Source organism: Trichoderma asperellum, chromosome 1 (assembly GCF_020647865.1).
Source record: "Trichoderma asperellum chromosome 1, complete sequence".
NCBI classification, from domain to species: Eukaryota; Fungi; Ascomycota; class Sordariomycetes; order Hypocreales; family Hypocreaceae; genus Trichoderma; species Trichoderma asperellum.
Window position 1 is genome coordinate 1028479 of NC_089415.1, and position 17049 is coordinate 1045527.

Genomic DNA, 17049 nt, shown 5'->3' on the forward strand with positions numbered 1-17049 from the left:
CCAGCTGCTGGACCGACCTAAAGCGCCGTGTTCTCGACAGCTGCCCTGGCGCTTGCATGTACCTGCATGCACTGGACTGTGCCGTGCACTTGCTGTGCAAACAGTGATGCCGCATTTGTTCGTGTTCAATGTCATTGCGCATCCATCCATCGAATGTCTCGAATCAGCAATCTTTGCGGTGCAGATGAGGTTCTTGTTCTAGTGCTTGCGTCACCGGCTGCTGCTCCTTTGTGTTCCTTTGCAGCTGCATTCGGGGGTGGCGACGGGATCCCGATTTCTTGCTTCGCACGAGACACGCATCAGCCCGGGGTGCCTAAAGCAAATCGTGCGGGCGGGCAACTGCGCGGCATCGACAACGCGCATATCTGCTCTACAACCATCCCCGTGGTGAATACGGGCGGCCCGAGGACTATGTGCCGAGAACAATGATCAACAAGCCACATATCGAGTTCGATGGATGCAGGCTGTTTGAAGAGCTGAGGGAGCTGAGGAGGGCTTTGCCTGGGTGCGTCGATTGGACCCATTCACGAGGTGAGGGACGCAGCAGACAGACATTGTTCGACATGTTCGGGACAAGGTCGTGGCTAGAATGAAGTTGCTGCAGAGTAGTCGGAATGGGGATATGCATTTTCTTTCTATGCTAATTATAAAGACATAAACATAAACAGGCTACGAGTAAAGGGCTTTGGTCCGTCTTCTCTAACATCAACTCATTACAACCCGATCCCTCCCGAGTCCAGAACAGTAACCCACTTGTTCACTTGCAGTGTGCCATGGCAATCAACTCTTTCCACAACTCATCCATGAAAAACAGCGACGATAAATGGCCCCCAGGCACCAATTTGAGTGTTGCGGATCTATAGTTGTCCACAAGCCAATCATTGGTGCCCCCTCCCATGTAGTCACTCTTGGATCCAACCACCAGCATGGGCTTGGAAGCATGCTCGGCATCCAGAGTCCGCGGGTCAAACCCCCAGTCGGAGTGGATGACATCGGAAACCTCCATAAAGCCGTCCCAGTTGGTGCAGCTTTTGATTGTGCCGCGAGCCATTCGGTCGATAAACTGAGATTCTGTGAATTCATTTTTGGCCAGCCATTCATGAAACAGTTGCTTCTCCTCAAGGTCCATGTCGTTGAATAGCGTCTGCTTGAGGAATTCTCTTGCGCCGTCGAGAGAGTGTAGCTTTGATCCGATGGCAATCTTGAACAGACGCTGCAGTAAATGGAACGGAACAACTCTTGTGGGTGGCCCGATGGAAAACCAATTGTGCCAATTGACTTTCTTTGCATATCCAACGTGATGCTTTAGAGGAGAAAAGCCACTGAGCAGGAGACATGCAGCAATCTTGCGACCGGATGGAAAGAGATCATATGGCGCTCCGTACAGCATTTGCGCCGGCACAGTGCCATATGACCCTCCCGCTACATAGAGAGTGTCGAAATCGGCAGTGGGGTAGAGGTGGTTGAGCAGCGCATTCATGTCTCTGGCCAGAGAGACATGGTAAGGCACAGAGAGGTCGCGAGTGCTTGTGTTTCCCATGCCCGGCAGCGTTGGTGAGATCCAGTGGGCTCGAATCTCTCTGCAGGGCTCGGAGACGTTGGCTGCGGTCCCTACGCTCATGATGCCCGTAAAGAACAGGATAACGGTTCGCGACTTTGAAGGCCCGTTGTGAGCATAGGCTAGCTGCCTGTCTCCTGGTAGTGAGAGAATATGTTCCTCATCGCCTTTGACTTTGTCGTATGATTCGCCAAGTGTTGAGATGTCGGAAGCAATTTCGGAGCCCATTATAGATGGATGTATAGATGTAATGAACCGTGGAGGATTAGGTATAGGGATGGAAATATGGAAACAAGGAAAAAAGGGAAAAGCAAGACCTTCTATAAAACTATAATTAAGAATGCATAATATATTCGAGGTTGGTATTGGATTTAAACAAACGCCGTCCCTCTTCGTCCATTGCCGCTATGCTCTTGGCCTATATGTAGACTAAGTGCATACACGTAGACTAAGGAGCAGTTGGAGGCCGTGTAGCCAACCGTATTCGTCAGCTTGTGAGTTTTCATGCTAGCAGTGGCCCACCCAATCTTGGCTCACGACGCATTGGGAAATCGTATTCATCGGGTTGTGAGTCTTGCAGCACTAGCGAGCGTCAGCCTCATTCAGTGACGAGTTTCTCTCCCGCACTAAACCAATTTCATGGAACTGTGGCTGTTTCATCCCCAACATCCATCGTTTAGTAACCAATCAAGGGCTATGCTTTGTCCAACACCATAGCCTGGATCATGTAAATAGCGACATCTAGTACCCAATTTCCTACTGACTCTATTCATCAACTCCCTCCCCTCCCTCGCTCAGTCTTACCAAATTTGCTTCCAGGATCGCCAGCGCTCTCTCCGCATACGACCTTGACTGTCCACCAACATGTGGCGTGAGAATCAGATTCTTTGTGTTTCACAGACGATGGCCATCCGGCAATGGCTCCAGATCAGTCACGTCAATTGCCGCTCCGCAAATGACATCTCCCTCCAATGCGTCGATGATGCCGGTGTGCAAACGCCATTGATTAGCATCGTTGCGACATCAACATACGACAAATAAACGCTTACATCGTTTGGCCAACAGAATCAGCTGGATGATCCTCAAATCGCTCCCAGCGAGCGTCGCGCCGGAATTCTAAATACCGCGGTACTACACCCAGTCAACAAACACACTATCGCGAATTAGCATTCCAAAATAGTTCACACTTCTTCCTATGGGCCAAAAGTGTCGCAATCACCCATTCTGTAGCCTGCGGCCAGTAAACACATCATCAACCCGAAACCCATACCATTTAGCTGTACAAATACCTACCCATGTACCCCATTCGCCGAACAAAAAGCAATATTGGCATCTGTAAAGATCGGTTGACGCAGTATAAAATCTGCTCCGGCGCTCAATAGCTGTACAAATTCCAGCTTGGGCGCTTGTTCAAAGATTGGCAAAGAACTAGCCGTCATCAGAATCGTGACACCATCCCAGTAATCCCCAGGTACGCTGTCGTTGTAAGCAACCGTATCAAATGGTGTTGTGCGAACGACGACTTGTAGTTCTGGAAATCGATCTCTCAGAGTGGTGAGATACGGCTGCGGGCATTCTTGGGGAGTAAGAAGACGGAGTTTGTGACCCCTCAAGGTGTGGTTGACGCCTTTACAGATGGGCATTCTTTCGTCTTAAAGGGTACATCTGGTAGGATCTATACCACAGAGGCCCTAAACAATGAAGGTTATACGGGGTGGCAACATTTTATGTGACATTGATACATTCTGGAGTGGAGCACGGCTAAGTCGGGCGGGATCAGATGGCTATGTCCGGTAGTGAGCGGGAACGATATTTGCACCTTAAACTTTCTTAATTTTAATCTTATGTATGAGCTGAGTGTCTGTATGACGGTAGATAGATTGAAAGAGGTCACATCTACATATTTCGGCACCATTCTATTCACTGTTGGCATCGCGATTTGACCATGCTGGTCGTAGTTGCCAGTAGGGTAGCCTGGGTTTGATAGTAACAACAGTACCAGCCCGGTTTTCGACACAGGCACCAAACAATACTTGCTGCTGAGCGATAAATTGCAACAGGGTAGGTTGTCAATAGAAGTTTTAGAGTTTGTTGCACTGAGGACCGAGGCTTCCAGCAAAATATCCCCCGCGCCAATCTCGCTCTTGCAGCGAAAATTGAAAGCAGCGTCAATGAGACCAAATCCTAGATTTTTATCAAGAGTAATTCAGCTCTCTTCTCCATTACAGCACTGGTTGGGTACGTAGCCACAATTTGGAGGCATTGCCGGGGGCTAGCGACTTGTATAGCGACCCTAAGGGCCGACAAGAGGTTCTTCTACCGAGGTTGATGGGCATACTAATAGTTGCCTCCTAATATTCTACTGTTTTGCCATAAGTTCTAGTTAAAAGTGTTCACTATGTTGACAATGGAACTGGAATGCTACTCCATGCTCACACAACTGTAGAATATGGCTGTTCAATATAATCAAGTACCCCCACTCCGATGCATTCATGAGATAAGCTACGGTAGCCTCAAACTACTCTCAAGAACAATACATGAACATATCTTCTCTTTCACCGGCCCGTAATATTATTCTCTCCCGAAATATCTGGAAAACACATATATAACTCGATTGCCAAAGTTGGTCTCAGCAACAGCCTGTGTGATTGAGCCTACTGGAGGAAATTGAGAGACGCAAGAATGGCATGCCCACTTGCCATGTACATGTATTCAGTGACGAATTCTCTCAGGCCCATGTCAAAGCTACCTCATGTTTATATGTTTCATGTGCATGTAATCGGAAGTTGTCATGTGACCTCGCAAGACGCCGTCCTCACAGTCGGAAGTTGTCCGGACGTGCTTTATCGCCTGCCTGTTTTGTTCTAATAGCTCGCAAAAGCGGAATAGCAGAATTGCTCATGCGATAGTCAGGGTTGTAGATAATCCAGCAATACGGAGTATTTAGAAAACAATCCTGCTTTATGAGAAATTGAGTCAACATGTCAGTCCAAAGCCTCTAAACTCCGGTTTTCACTGCTGTTATCAATTCACTATCTCTTAGTAACACAAACTCATGCAGCATGCGAGTTGCGATGGCATCTAGATTTCGCAGGGATGGTGTGGAGAAGGGCATTTGTTGAGGCAACTCTCTGCGGGGCGGCGAGCTAGGATCGGTCGGGAGATTATTCGAATACAGCAGTTGGGAGATACCGATAGATTGGCTGGCAGAGCTTCCATTGGACGAGGCGAATAGACATTTAACTTGGCTCCCGGGTGCTAGGGGATTTGACGGCTTGGCAGGAGAAAGTATGTAAAGCTAGTAATATGACACGATGCAAACAATCTTGGCACTCAGGGACAAATTCTTATTGTTTCTGTGTCTTCACTTATAGCCCTGTGGCGTTTGCCAAGCGTTATCGTTCGTTTTACCCCGGATTGTCGGGTTGGACGCTCGCTAGTTTGGATATGGTATAATATAGTGTCTCTTTTACGCAATACGTGTACGAGATTTGCTAATTTTATCGCTGCCCCGCCTGGTCCCCTCTGTGAGCTGTGTCCGGGGTCGGCCTTTAGTGTTGTGGATAGGATTTACGAACGATTAGACTGTTTGGGAAGACGGCCGCGCAGGCGCCCATCCTGCAATGCCCTTTACCGTCCCAGACAGGCAAGGCAAATCCCTTCAATTCGAGGCAAAGATCTACATTACTATGGTCAACATATACATACAAATCGTCCAGGAACACGACCGTCGTGTTGACGGCGTCGCGGCTACTCTCGGACTTGCACTCCGCACAGATGCCGCATCCGATCTATAACTCCTAGTCCCAATACCCCTTGCTACATGAGGAAGCTATGGTCTCTCCTCCGCAGCCACACGGCTCTTGCGCCTCAATCACCTGCCGCCGACTACCGCTAAGCATTGTTAGTGGCGGAAGCGCGAACTGCACGGCAGGAGAAGACTTGCTCCATACAGCAGGTAGTTACCACCAGTTTAGAGCCGAAATGGCATCTACAATCGAACATCGTCACCGCGCATGTGGTCTAGTCTCTTGAGGCTCTTGGATAGCTGGACAAATGTTTCATCACATGTGAGCTTAATGCCTATACTAACTGCACGTGGCGCTTTACCCGTATACAGAGCAATCCTTATCTGCGTTAACTCGGTTAGGACGGAAATGTAGCAAAGCTATATGATCAAAAGTCCCCCTTAACGTAAACAGCCTTGTTGCAGCTATACAAGCAATTGTTATCTGCATGACTCGGATAGGAAGGAAACGAAGCAATTTGTATAATCAAAAGTCCCAATGGCCGTCATGAGTCTTGCTGCAACTCTACAAACAATCCATACCTGGATTGCTTCGGTTAGGACGGATGTGTATCGAGCTGTATATGATCAAAAGTCCCATTTGACGTGATCAGTCCTGTTGAAACCCTTGCCATGATGCAAAAAGGGAACAAGATGCAAAGCGAACAAGGGGCGCCTTGCAAAGCAACAGACCTGGGGTTTGGCTGGGTGTATAAAGACGTATCGTCCTGCTCTACTGATCGACAGTCTGATTCAACGACACTCACATCACAAGCCTGTCTGTTCCATCTCCTGACACAATGCTCTTCTCATCTCTCGCTGTTGTTGCGGCTGCAACCGCCGCCTTGGCCTCTCCCGTCAAGCCCAGCGGCAAGACCGTCGCTCTGCCAGTGAAGCGCGTCTCCAACGTCAAGTCTGCAAAGAGCCTTGTCCAGAAGGGCCAAGCCCGCCTCAACAAGGTCAACGGCGTCAAGGCCGTGGGCAAGCGTGACAGCTCTGGCTCAGTCACCAACGACGACGTTAGCTACATTGCCGCGGTCACCATTGGCGATGGAACCTACAACCTGATCGTTGACACTGGATGTAAGTCGTTACTTATTCACACACACACAGTGAGCAAAAAGAATGAATGTGCTGACTTGAGATTCTGTCTAGCTTCAAACACCTGGTGCGGTGCCCAGAGCTCATGCGAGCCTTCTTCCACCGGCCAGTCCACCGGCCAGTCCGTCTCCGTCAGCTATGGCTCTGGATCCTTCTCCGGCACTGAGTACACCGACAACGTCAGCTTCGGCGGCTTGACCGTTCAAGGCCAGTCAGTTGGCGCTGCCGACCAGGCCTCTGGCTTCAACGGTGTTGACGGAATCATCGGCTTTGGCCCCGTCGACCTCACCCAGAACACCGTTTCCGGTTCCGACTCTGTCCCCACCTTCATGGACAACCTCTACAGCCAGGGCTCCATCTCGACCGAGGTTCTTGGTGTTTCCTTCCGCCCTGAGTCTGGCGGTGATACCGATGACACCAACGGCGAGCTGACCCTCGGTGGCACCGACAGCTCCAAGTACTCGGGCTCCATCAGCTACTTCAACACTCTCCAGAGCGGCGACGCTGCTCCCTACTGGGGCATCTCCATCGCCAGCTTCAGCTACGGCTCAACCACTCTCGCCTCCTCTGCCACTGGCATTGTCGACACCGGCACCACCCTCATCTACATCCCCACCAAGGCTTACAACAAGTTCCTGTCTGCCACTGGCGGCTCGACCGATAGCTCCTCCGGTCTCTCTTCCTTCTCCACGAAGCCAACATCCAACTTCAACATCAAGTTCGGATCAACCACCTTCAGCCTCACACCTTCTCAGTACCTGGTCCCAACCTCCCAGTACAGCGAGTTCGGCCTCAGCTCTGGCCAATACTACTCATTCATCAACGACGGTGGCAGCTCTGGTGTCGACACCATTATCGGCCAGAAATTCCTGGAGAACTACTACTCCGTCTTTGATACCACAAACGCCCGCATCGGCTTTGCCCCTGCTGTGTAATTTGCTGTCATGATCTGTCAAAGGTTATCTAGCAGAGTAAATATGTTGGTTTATAGGAATGCTATAAGGCATCGAAGGATAAAAAAAGTCTATTTTCGTACTTATCAGGATTAGTATAACCAGGCAAAATGAATCTGCTAAAAGACAAAAAAGTATATATGTGAAAATACAAAAGAGAAATATTGCTCCAATCGATTCCAAGCTTGATGGCTCTTCATCAGTGATGTGATCACAGTATCCTGATTCTTAACCAAGTGTAGTAAGAGACAATCTGTTAAACGCCAGACCCATATACAGTGTTATATTTTGCAGAGACGTCCATCCTGACGAACTTGCCATCTCTCATTCCCCACGCACGGCGAGCACCAGAATACATCTGTCGGATCGACTCTGCGCTTGATTTTTAGCAATTTCGCGTAATTGCTGCCCCAGAACGTTTGCTGCCAATCTTTTTCGAACGGGAAAGCCTGTAACAAATTGTTAGCAGCTATGTCTTGATAATAAACAAAAAAAGAAAAAAAAAAAAAAAAAAAAAGAAGTGATATATGACGTGCCTCATTTATGTATGCGCCGCCTCTGGGCGTCAGGTCGCGCAGAGGCTGGAATTCTCTCTCAAGAATTTCTTTAGCTCTCTGCTCCTCACTCTTATTAAATGGTCCAAAGGGTTCGCCATTCACTAATAGTGATGCTGTCAGTAAAAGACATTGATCAGTTAAAGGTGGTCCAGCAACTCACAAGCGTGAACATATGCAGTTCTCCATGCAGGGTTGACGGCATTGCTACCTCCTCTCGGTGTTGCTTCTTGAACACCTTTGCCGCCGACCATGAAAGCTTCCATTGATCTTGAGCTTCCAGACATTCCTACCTGCAGGGCATTCTTGAGCGCTTCAGTATTACCTGTCAAAACCTCTCCATCCAGAAGTCGCGAAACAAGGTACAAACTTCCTCCTGCTTGATTAGTGTCGTAATTCTTGTCAAACCATGCTAGAAATGAATCATATTGCTCAAGAGTGGTGTAAAACTGGACCCTGTTGGGCCAGCGTTTCTGAATAGTCTCATTGATGGGATGAAATGCCTTGGAGACGGCTTCGGGGTCATCAACGTCCTGTAGAATACATTTTCCCATGAATCCAGCGACGCGATCTGGGATGCCCGGCTCCTGAATGGGGATTTCCATGTCTTTGGTAATGATGTTATAACCGGAAAACCCTTGTTTCATTAAACTTGGCATTTGGGAGACAATGTAGGTGATGAGATCAAATACAAAAGACTCTTTAGGATCTGTGATGATCATGATAGTCACGCCCGTGACCTTTGGACTCGGATACGATTTGAGCGTGGCGGATGTTATAATGCCAAACGTCGAGCCGCCTCCCTACAATCCCAATTAGCACTATAGTTGCTTTCGTTAAGCCACTGGAACTCACTCCTCGCATTGCCCAAAACAAGTCTGGGTGCCGGTCCTCATTGACTGTCAAGATGTCTCCGCCTGGCGTGACGATTTCCATCTCCCACACGTTATCCGCAGCTAGGCCATGTCTCGGTGCAAGGATCGAATGCCCCCCGCCTGTGATGTAGCCTCCAACGCCCACACTCTTGGCCCCGCCGCCGACGATTGTTTGGTTATGCTTATCCGCAGCAGCATAGATGTCGTACATCTGTGAACCGCCCCCTACAGTGAAGGAGTTGCCACTAATAACCTTTCCAGAGCCTTGAAGCTTGAACTGCCCTTCATTGTACGTGATCTTGTTAAGATGGTGTGTCCATATAGAGAGCGAGCCCGGAGAGTTGGAGCGGCCAAGGTAGTCATGGCCGGTATTCTTGACGTTGAGGCGAATATTGTACTTGCGGGCTGATTGCAATACCGAGTTAGCCTCCTATGCAGACACTTGACATATAAGTATACTATGGGAAATTACCGAAATCAATGCCAATCTTGACATGTTCTGCACATGATGCATTCACCACGTAGGCGGGATACCCAGCTGGAGAACATGTTGTATTCTGCTCTGGCAGGCAAGTAAAGTTGTCAAATTTGTCCCACATGACAGAGATTGGATTTGCGGCATGGAAATCATACGTCTTCCATTCTTCGGTGACGTTTGCGCATTGACTCGCATTGTATGTAGGTTGACCTGGGTGGCACACGGCCCCGGGAGGAGGCGGCTGGAGGAGTCGTCCATCAAGTGTTTGATTGAGGGCTGCCCAAGTGGCGGCAGACGGCCAAGAAGGTGTTCCTGGATAAGATTTGCATGTTCCCGGAATGGAAGTGTGTAGTCCACTGCCAATGCCAGTCAGCGAAAGTAATAGCTGAAAACGGGGCACCAGCATTTGAGCGGTTTATTTTCACAAGGGCTTATCGAACAGGTATACTGTGATATAAGAAAGTGCCATACATATTATGGCGAACGAGCTGGAATTTATACTTTTCTGCTATTGATCAAAGTCATCGTCGAAGGATTTCGACGCCAAAGTGTCGGTATAGAGCGGAAGAAAGCCGAACAGCCTCATCCATAACAGGATCAATGCCGCGAAAGATCGACGTGATCCTTCCAATGCCGGTTGGCCAACTGCAGCTGGGATGGCTGCGGACTGTGGCAATGGTTGTTCGCTGGACCAATAAGAAGAGATCGTATCGCTCGCAAAAGCAAAGGACTGGGGTGTGGCTTTTGCACTAAAATGCCAGATTTGGCAAAACGTTGCGAGAATGATTGATCGAAAAATGTGGATTGCCCACTTAGCCACGGCCTAGGCAGAAATTAACCATATCGATCGGGTCAGCATCATACCGCCGTGTTCTGTGTATGGGAGAGTTGTTTCTTCTTGAGGAATCACTCAAGGGAACCGATTGTGGGTATTTGTTTGGCTGCGGCTACGCAGCTTACGTGGCCCATATACTGTATTCCCCGGCAAAGATCGAGAATGGACATTCCCTGAATTAAATCCTGGAAACAATTAGTCAGGTAGATAGATGGTTTAACCCGGCACGATGTTGAAAACAACACTAATCAACGATCGGCTTTTGCGAGAGAATACGATATATGGCCCGCGGTGGGATCAAGAGCCAAGTGGCCGAAGTTGAAGTTGAAGTGCTCGACAGCTGAAGGCGGGCGTCATAGGTTCATGGACCCTTGGTGCTGAATTGAACCTTATTGTACTTGTATCGACTGAACGCTGTCTTCTTTCTCCATCACAATTTTCATTGGTTAGAACGATTGTCAAAGGTTTGGATCTGCGATTATAGTTAATGGAAGCTACATAGCCGACATTTCGATGCAAGTAGACAGCAAAGAAGCCGAGACTTACACTCGGGTGCTATTATAGCAATAATAAGCCCATAGACTGCATCACAAAAGTTGTAAAGAAGGGCGAGAGTAACAAAGAGTCGAAAAAGCACCCAGATGCCAAATTTGAAAAGGTAGAGCCCCGGATACTGGGATTCCACGAATAGATCGAACTGAAAGCCGGCACAATGAGTATAGATCACAAAGATCAAAACTCGTAACCCGCTAGTGTAGAGTAGATAGAGAGAGTCGAGGGCATAGCTGAGAATATCCATGGCTAAGAGTAGGGGGATTAAAACGCACTTTGCGGGCTTGGTGACCAAGTAGGCGATAAGGAAGAGGGGAAAGAAGCGAAAATTCGCAGTAGTTCTGGTCATAAATATATAAATAGAGGTCAGTATATGCAGGTATATGGACTGTTGAGAGACCAACACGCATGCCTGAGCTAGTTTGTTGGGTCAGGCAAGTTATTTGAGTTTCCATCGCAGCAATCTAATGTGGCGTAACTTTTGAGGTGGAATGGCGCATCTAAAAATAGAGAAAGTAAGCTAGGTAGTAGAAGCAGTAGGAGGAATCAAAGTCACGTAGATGTACCTGTGTGATATAGATGGAACCAAGGGACCTGATGTTTCTCCGTCTTTCATGGCTGGTGTTGATCGCTTTTCGATAGCAGAAAAGTACTAGGCACATGATTTACTCTTATCTTATCATCACCGCCTGATATTCACCTTGATTATGCAAAGATGGCCAAAAATCTGCTTTTAAACCTCTGCTTTTGTTGCAATCATTATTTACGGCGTGGCAGTCCTAGTTTAGCCATTTTCCACCTCAGTCTTTTTAGAACCACCATCCTCACTCTTGTTCCACGAATTGCCGCCTTTTACGTCGTGTAGCATACCAGGTCACGGCGCTCTTCGTTCTCTTCTCATCTATTAGTTTAGATCAAACCAGTTGCTACCATTTAAATCCATGTTGAATCCCTCCGACTGCGTCGCGTCCATCGTTTGGTTCTGAAAATACTGATCCAACAAACCCTATCTCTAGTTAGACTCCCGTCAAAGCTCAAGGCAAAGCACCCTGGTTTAACATACCCAGTCAAGGCCCTCTGTGCCATCAATCATCTGCGACATTGTTCCTGCGAATGGAAAGAGGTCTTCAGGAGGATTATTCGGGATCGGATCCTTTCTCGGGGGTTCGTTTCGACAAACATGGTCAGCATCCTTCTCGGCAATCTTTTGCACCATCAGATCGAGTGCCAAAGCCGCAATTCGCGCCTCTGAAGAAGTCGAGCTATCAGATGCCCAGATTTGTTGTGACTTTTCTAGCGCGCGATACTCTCTCTCGGCCAAACCTCCATCGGTTTTACGAGGTGCAAGAGGGCTTGATGAGGTTCGTCGGAGGCAAACCGAAAGATGCAGACAAATTACCATCGCGGCTAGAAGGAAATCGTGCACTGTAAGTGAAGATATCATCCACCGATCGTCATATAGGCGGCCTCCGGGTTGCGACGCCTGGTGTATATCTGCCTGTCGAGCTAGAATATCAAGGGCTGCTTCGGCACAGGCACGCCTAGAGTGCTCAACCCTATGGCTGTCCACTTCAGAAAGGATGAAGCGTCGATGCAGGACAATCAAGCCTTTCAGTTTGAGCATCTCCAACGTGCATCGCTCAAATATCGTGCTCGACGGATCCATAAAAGACTGGCTAACGTCTCTTGCTTTCAAGATATCTGGCAGAGCACTGTATGCTTCCCGAAGTTCGTTATCCAGCACAATTGTGTTATCATAGGTTGGCAGCGATAGAGAAAGCGAATGCGCAACAATCTTTTTGAACACGGCCATAATCCCGGCTTTTGCAATCGGATATCGGATGGGCGTGTTCTCAGATAGTGGTCGCCCTGGAGGCAACGAGGTCATTCCCATCTCGAGATCCGAAAACTGAAGGTTCCTGGGCACTTTGGTGTCGCAAAATTCGGTCGCAATCATGCTTGGGAGTCCCATCTGAAAGGACATTAGCGCATCTACCTGGACCAGGTTGTGCCAAACACGACGCCGCATCTCTCCATCAAAGACGGAGATTCCTGGTAAGTTATCTGGGTCGTGATGATAGCCCATTCTGAAGGCAAGGCGAATCAAAGTACCCATCTCAAACCAATGATCAGAGTTGAGCTTATGATGCGCCAGGAAGGAACATTGCATGTGGATGATTAGAATTTCTAGAGAATACGAGTTCGCGGTAGCAAACTTTCCCAACATGAGGCACTCAATGGCTCTTTGTCGCAACGTTTGGAGAGACACGGGCGTCGCATTTGATTCAGACGCAGATGCGAGAAGGCGGAGTGCTGTAGACATGCTCAAAATAGAGAACAGCAGCGAAATCCAAAGTGGCGGTGCCTTTACCGGAGCTTCCCAGAACTTTTCATACTGGAGTTACCACAAACTGTCAGCTTTGGCCAGAGGACCTTCAAATACAAACATCGCAGCCTACCTCCTTTTGAAACTTTGCCGGATGCAAAATACCTAGAAAGTTATCAACGTGAGCAAACAAAATACGAAGATAGCTCTTAAGAAGTTGGCCGCCACTTTACCTAATGCCATGAACCTCGAGTTGAAATATTGAGAAACGAGAGCGTCGCACGTTTGTCTTGGTGGCAAAGAGGTCAAAACTTCTTGTATATCAACAACCGGAAATGTACTGAACAAAAACCCAACTCCTTCTTCCGGGAGATGGTTCTTATGGCCCGGTTCTTCCTGAAGCAACGGGCGATCAAAGGCCGAAAGATGCTCTCGAACTTCCTTGATTTCGTCCAGAATTGCCATCCAATGGCTTGGATCAACGTAACTGACTTGTCCATCACCAGTTTCGTGACGATGCGGTAGTTCTGGAGGTAAAACATGGTCTTCTTGACTGTTACTTGTTGACGTAACGGACAGCTCATACTTCTGATACGAGGTCGACACTCTGCTCGTACTGGAGCTGGACGCTGGCTGCTCATGATTCCCAGATCCAAGTCCAGCAGGAGAGGTGGTCGACACCATCGAAGACAACATACTTTCCAAGTTATCCAACCGCTCTTGGATGTTCACCTTGGGCGTGCGAGGCTTGTTCCGAATGGCGTTGGGGGCATAGCGACATGACGCTGCCTGGCCTCGCTTGGAGCACCCTTCGCAGGGCTGGCCTCGGCTGCACATTTGCCTTGTTACAGTAAGCATAATGCGAAGGTTATTCTTTGGTCGCGCCATTCTAAAGACCAAACTGAACTCGATAACTTACTTTCGAACTCGACATGGCTCGCAAGACACCGGGGGGCGATTCCGCTTTTCAATCTTTCTAGAACTAAACTCCATCGCGGGACGACGGTAGCCAGTTAAAAAATGGTCGAACTGGGCAACAGCCAAACAAAAAACTCGGAATTACAGGTTGAGAGTTTACTGGTACGCAAGACTTGTATGGCAACTTTGCAACGGGAGAGTAGCTGTGTCGTCGCGCATCATTCACGAGAGGAATACCGCCATTACCAGTGGAGCTGCCGGGGATATTATGTCCGCTTGGATCCGACATCAACTAATCCACACCTTAAAGGCCCAGAAGCCAATCATTCTATGATCAAGATACCATGGATGGACTAGTCTCGCCAGCTAAAGAGATTACAGCGGAGATATTATCCCCGCGCTCCACAAGGGTCATAGCCGCCGGCTGTCGCTTTTGAGGTTCGGCGGTGATAACAAAAGCGAAAGATGTAAAAGCGAAAATCTGTTAGACGATGGCAATCGAATATGGAGTGAAATGCGTACCTTTAATTATTCATAACAGAAAAACAAAATTATTAAAGAGACGAAGAACGCCAAAATGTTGAAACGGAAGTGCGAAATCGCGTCTCCCGCTTTTCAGTTACCAAAAGTTATCAGTATTCGCTTCCAAGCATCTATTTACCTCTCATCACTATATTTCTCAAGAAGTCGCTGATCAGTGCCAATATTGATCATGTCTGGTGCTCACGCCTTCGCTTCCGTTCTTTATGGGAGAGTATTCGTCACACTTCCAGTCCCCAGCACAACAACCGACCTTTCGGACCAAATCATCATTGTCACCGGCTCAAACACAGGCCTTGGCTTTGAGTCTACTCGCCATCTGTCTCGTCTTGGAGTTGGAAAAATCATTATGGCTGTCAGAACTCTCGCGAAAGGCGAAGCAGCTAAGAAGGAGATTCTCAAAACCACAGGCAAGCCCGATTCCACCATTGAAGTCTGGCCAATCGACATGGACAGCCACGACTCTGTCAAAGCATTCTCCGAACAAGCTTCTCAGCTTCCTCGACTCGATGGCGTGTTGGCCAATGCAGGCATCATGACATCAGAATTCGCACTCAGCGAGAATAGTGAAAAGACTCTCAATGTCAACGTCATCAACACGTTTCTCCTCTTTTTCCTTCTCCTTCCAATAATGCGTAGGTCGGAGCGGCAGACTGGTTATGCATGCCGGTTTGTTATTCCCAACAGCGCATTGCACTACATAGCTCCTCTTGCTGAGCTGGATGCTCCAGTGATATTCGATCGGCTCAATGACCCAAAGCGAGCAATTATGAGCGGGAGATATCCTTTGTCGAAGCTGCTTGTCCTCTATGCAACCCGCGAGATAGCCGAGCGAACCAGGTCTTCTAATAAGGGAAACTTCATCATCAACGCGCCGAATCCAAGCTGGTGCAAATCCGACTTAGGCAGGGAGATGGATTCATCCGGTTACAAAATGGTAGAAAAGATTATGGCTCGTTCTACAGAAGAAGGTAGCCGGACTTTGGTGCATGGCCTGCTCACTGATGAAACAAGCAATGGCCATTACCTCTCAAATTGTCATGTTCAAGTGTAAGCAATTTTGTCAGCTATATTTTTTCTGGCCTGCCGCATATTAACTAATTGTCTCTGTAGTCCGGCAAAGCACGTTACGAACCAATGGGCCCAGAAAGTGCAAAAGAAATTCTTTGGAGAGCTGCTGGGAAAACTCGAGGCTATTGCTCCAGAAGTGACGTCTAACCTTTGAATATGTCTCTTGATCGACTCGACGTCTTTTTCATCAGCTACGAATATTGCGGTTGAAGACCAATAGCTGGACTTGGTATATATGCACGGTTCATAATGTTGAAGCTGGATGTTTGGATAGCTATCTCTAATCATTCATCGATTAATAATTTTAGATTCTGTTTTAGTACTTACGCTGCCCCCTTGTATTAGGTCTCGGTAACAATGCCCTGTTCAGTGATCCGCTTTGGTGGTTGTGCTGCATTCAACACAGGCCATGGTGGCCAAGTGTCCATCTGGCCAAAGTACTAAGATGCTCTAATTATAGCGTTGCTTGGTTGGCATATGCGCTATAATTACGGATGCATTAGCACTTTTATCCGCTATAAATTTAGCGAGAAATAGTGCTCTGCACCGCTAGAAACGCATGGATGTGTGGTTTTCTCAAGGACGTTACAGGGAGGGGCTTTCAACTACTAGACGGCGCTAGAAGACAAATCGCCATCATACGAGCTATAATACATGGGGTCTAGATTGGACAACCCATATTGACATTAGATGGATGATGGCGATTCAAATATATTTTTTGAAAGCAAAAGACGTTTTGGATCAAATCGTCACATTGAGCATAGACGCGCTTATCGATTGGCTGCAAAGCAACATGGGCAGGTCCCGTGACATACTTGTACCATTCGTTCTATCCCGCTCAACTATTTACACTTGACGCCGAGAACAAACATCATCGCATTATATCGCGTTTGAACCAGTCATCATCGGCCGCACGATTTTTATTCCCCTCGCAATAAATGGCATTCACTTGAGCGCAGTTGTCTGGGATAGGGCGCGCATCTACAGCAGGTAAGCATTTGCTGCAGTTCAGCAGGCGCTCGGTGATGCTTTCGCTAACGATTTATAGCCCCGCGGCGTCGGGGCTTGCAGACTCAACAGTGACTCCAATAGAGAGAGACCATCTTGTGGTTAAGAGGGCTGGATGCTCTTCCCATCACTATACGATATCGCGGCATCTGATTATCAACGGATTCTGCAGAGCCCAATACGCGGGGAGAAAGCGACTGCGACATCATGAAAGATTAGCGGCTCATAAGCGACAACAGCTAGAAGATATGCATGGCGGCCATGAGGCTCGTGATAATCTCAATAGAGAAATCAACCCGATTGCTTGTTGGTTAAGCAAAGAGGCGTGGCTATTCGCATACCTTTTGCACAGAGGAAGCCTCCTAGTCGCAAGCGATCGAAGCCATTCCTCCATCTCACAAGCAGTCATGGCCGGAGAGAAGAGAAAGGCTATCCCTACCGAGACTCGCAATGCGTTAAGCCAACAGCAGTTTTCAAAATTTATCAAGCATCG

The 17049-nt window shown here is 48.2% G+C and overlaps 6 protein-coding genes across 7 annotated transcripts; 3 read left to right on the forward strand and 3 right to left on the reverse strand.

The window, feature by feature from the left end:
* Nucleotides 1-608: 608 nt before the first annotated feature.
* On the reverse strand, nucleotides 609-1847 carry TrAFT101_000298 (uncharacterized protein). Its single transcript, XM_024905860.2, has one exon. The coding sequence runs from the start codon at nucleotides 1784-1786 to the stop codon at nucleotides 758-760; it is 1029 nt and encodes a 342-aa protein (XP_024764507.2). The 5' UTR covers nucleotides 1787-1847; the 3' UTR covers nucleotides 609-757.
* A 3334-nt stretch (nucleotides 1848-5181) lies between these two features.
* TrAFT101_000299 (uncharacterized protein) lies at nucleotides 5182-5355 on the forward strand (the record flags this gene model as incomplete). The annotated part of the gene is made up of 1 exon (XM_066125971.1): nucleotides 5182-5355. The coding sequence occupies one exon, from the start codon at nucleotides 5182-5184 to the stop codon at nucleotides 5353-5355; it is 174 nt and encodes a 57-aa protein (XP_065982068.1).
* A 540-nt stretch (nucleotides 5356-5895) lies between these two features.
* On the forward strand, nucleotides 5896-7571 carry TrAFT101_000300 (uncharacterized protein). Its single transcript, XM_024902273.2, has 2 exons — nucleotides 5896-6428; nucleotides 6501-7571. The coding sequence occupies exons 1-2, from the start codon at nucleotides 6146-6148 to the stop codon at nucleotides 7379-7381; spliced, it is 1164 nt and encodes a 387-aa protein (XP_024764509.1). The 5' UTR covers nucleotides 5896-6145; the 3' UTR covers nucleotides 7382-7571.
* On the reverse strand, nucleotides 7475-9827 carry TrAFT101_000301 (uncharacterized protein). 2 transcript variants are annotated; one of them, XM_066125972.1, is made up of 6 exons: nucleotides 9778-9827; nucleotides 9301-9662; nucleotides 8809-9233; nucleotides 8117-8756; nucleotides 7936-8057; nucleotides 7475-7848 (listed from the first exon to the last, which is right to left on the reverse strand). In XM_066125972.1, exons 2-6 carry the CDS (start codon nucleotides 9425-9427, stop codon nucleotides 7681-7683), a joined length of 1482 nt encoding a protein of 493 aa, XP_065982069.1. In that variant the 5' UTR covers nucleotides 9428-9662; nucleotides 9778-9827; the 3' UTR covers nucleotides 7475-7680. The 2 variants fall into 2 exon arrangements, with proteins under 2 accessions (XP_065982069.1, XP_024764510.1); XM_024910483.2 differs by having other exon boundaries at nucleotides 7476-7848; nucleotides 9301-9827.
* A 1711-nt stretch (nucleotides 9828-11538) lies between these two features.
* On the reverse strand, nucleotides 11539-13856 carry TrAFT101_000302 (uncharacterized protein; the record flags this gene model as incomplete). Its single annotated transcript, XM_066125973.1, has 4 exons — nucleotides 11539-11699; nucleotides 11757-13088; nucleotides 13153-13184; nucleotides 13253-13856. The coding sequence occupies 4 exons, from the start codon at nucleotides 13854-13856 to the stop codon at nucleotides 11598-11600; spliced, it is 2070 nt and encodes a 689-aa protein (XP_065982070.1). The 3' UTR covers nucleotides 11539-11597.
* A 793-nt stretch (nucleotides 13857-14649) lies between these two features.
* Nucleotides 14650-15702, forward strand: TrAFT101_000303 (uncharacterized protein; the record flags this gene model as incomplete). The annotated part of the gene is made up of 2 exons (XM_024903237.2): nucleotides 14650-15527; nucleotides 15591-15702. 2 exons carry the CDS (start codon nucleotides 14650-14652, stop codon nucleotides 15700-15702), a joined length of 990 nt encoding a protein of 329 aa, XP_024764512.2.
* Between the last annotated feature and the right edge of the window lie 1347 nt (nucleotides 15703-17049).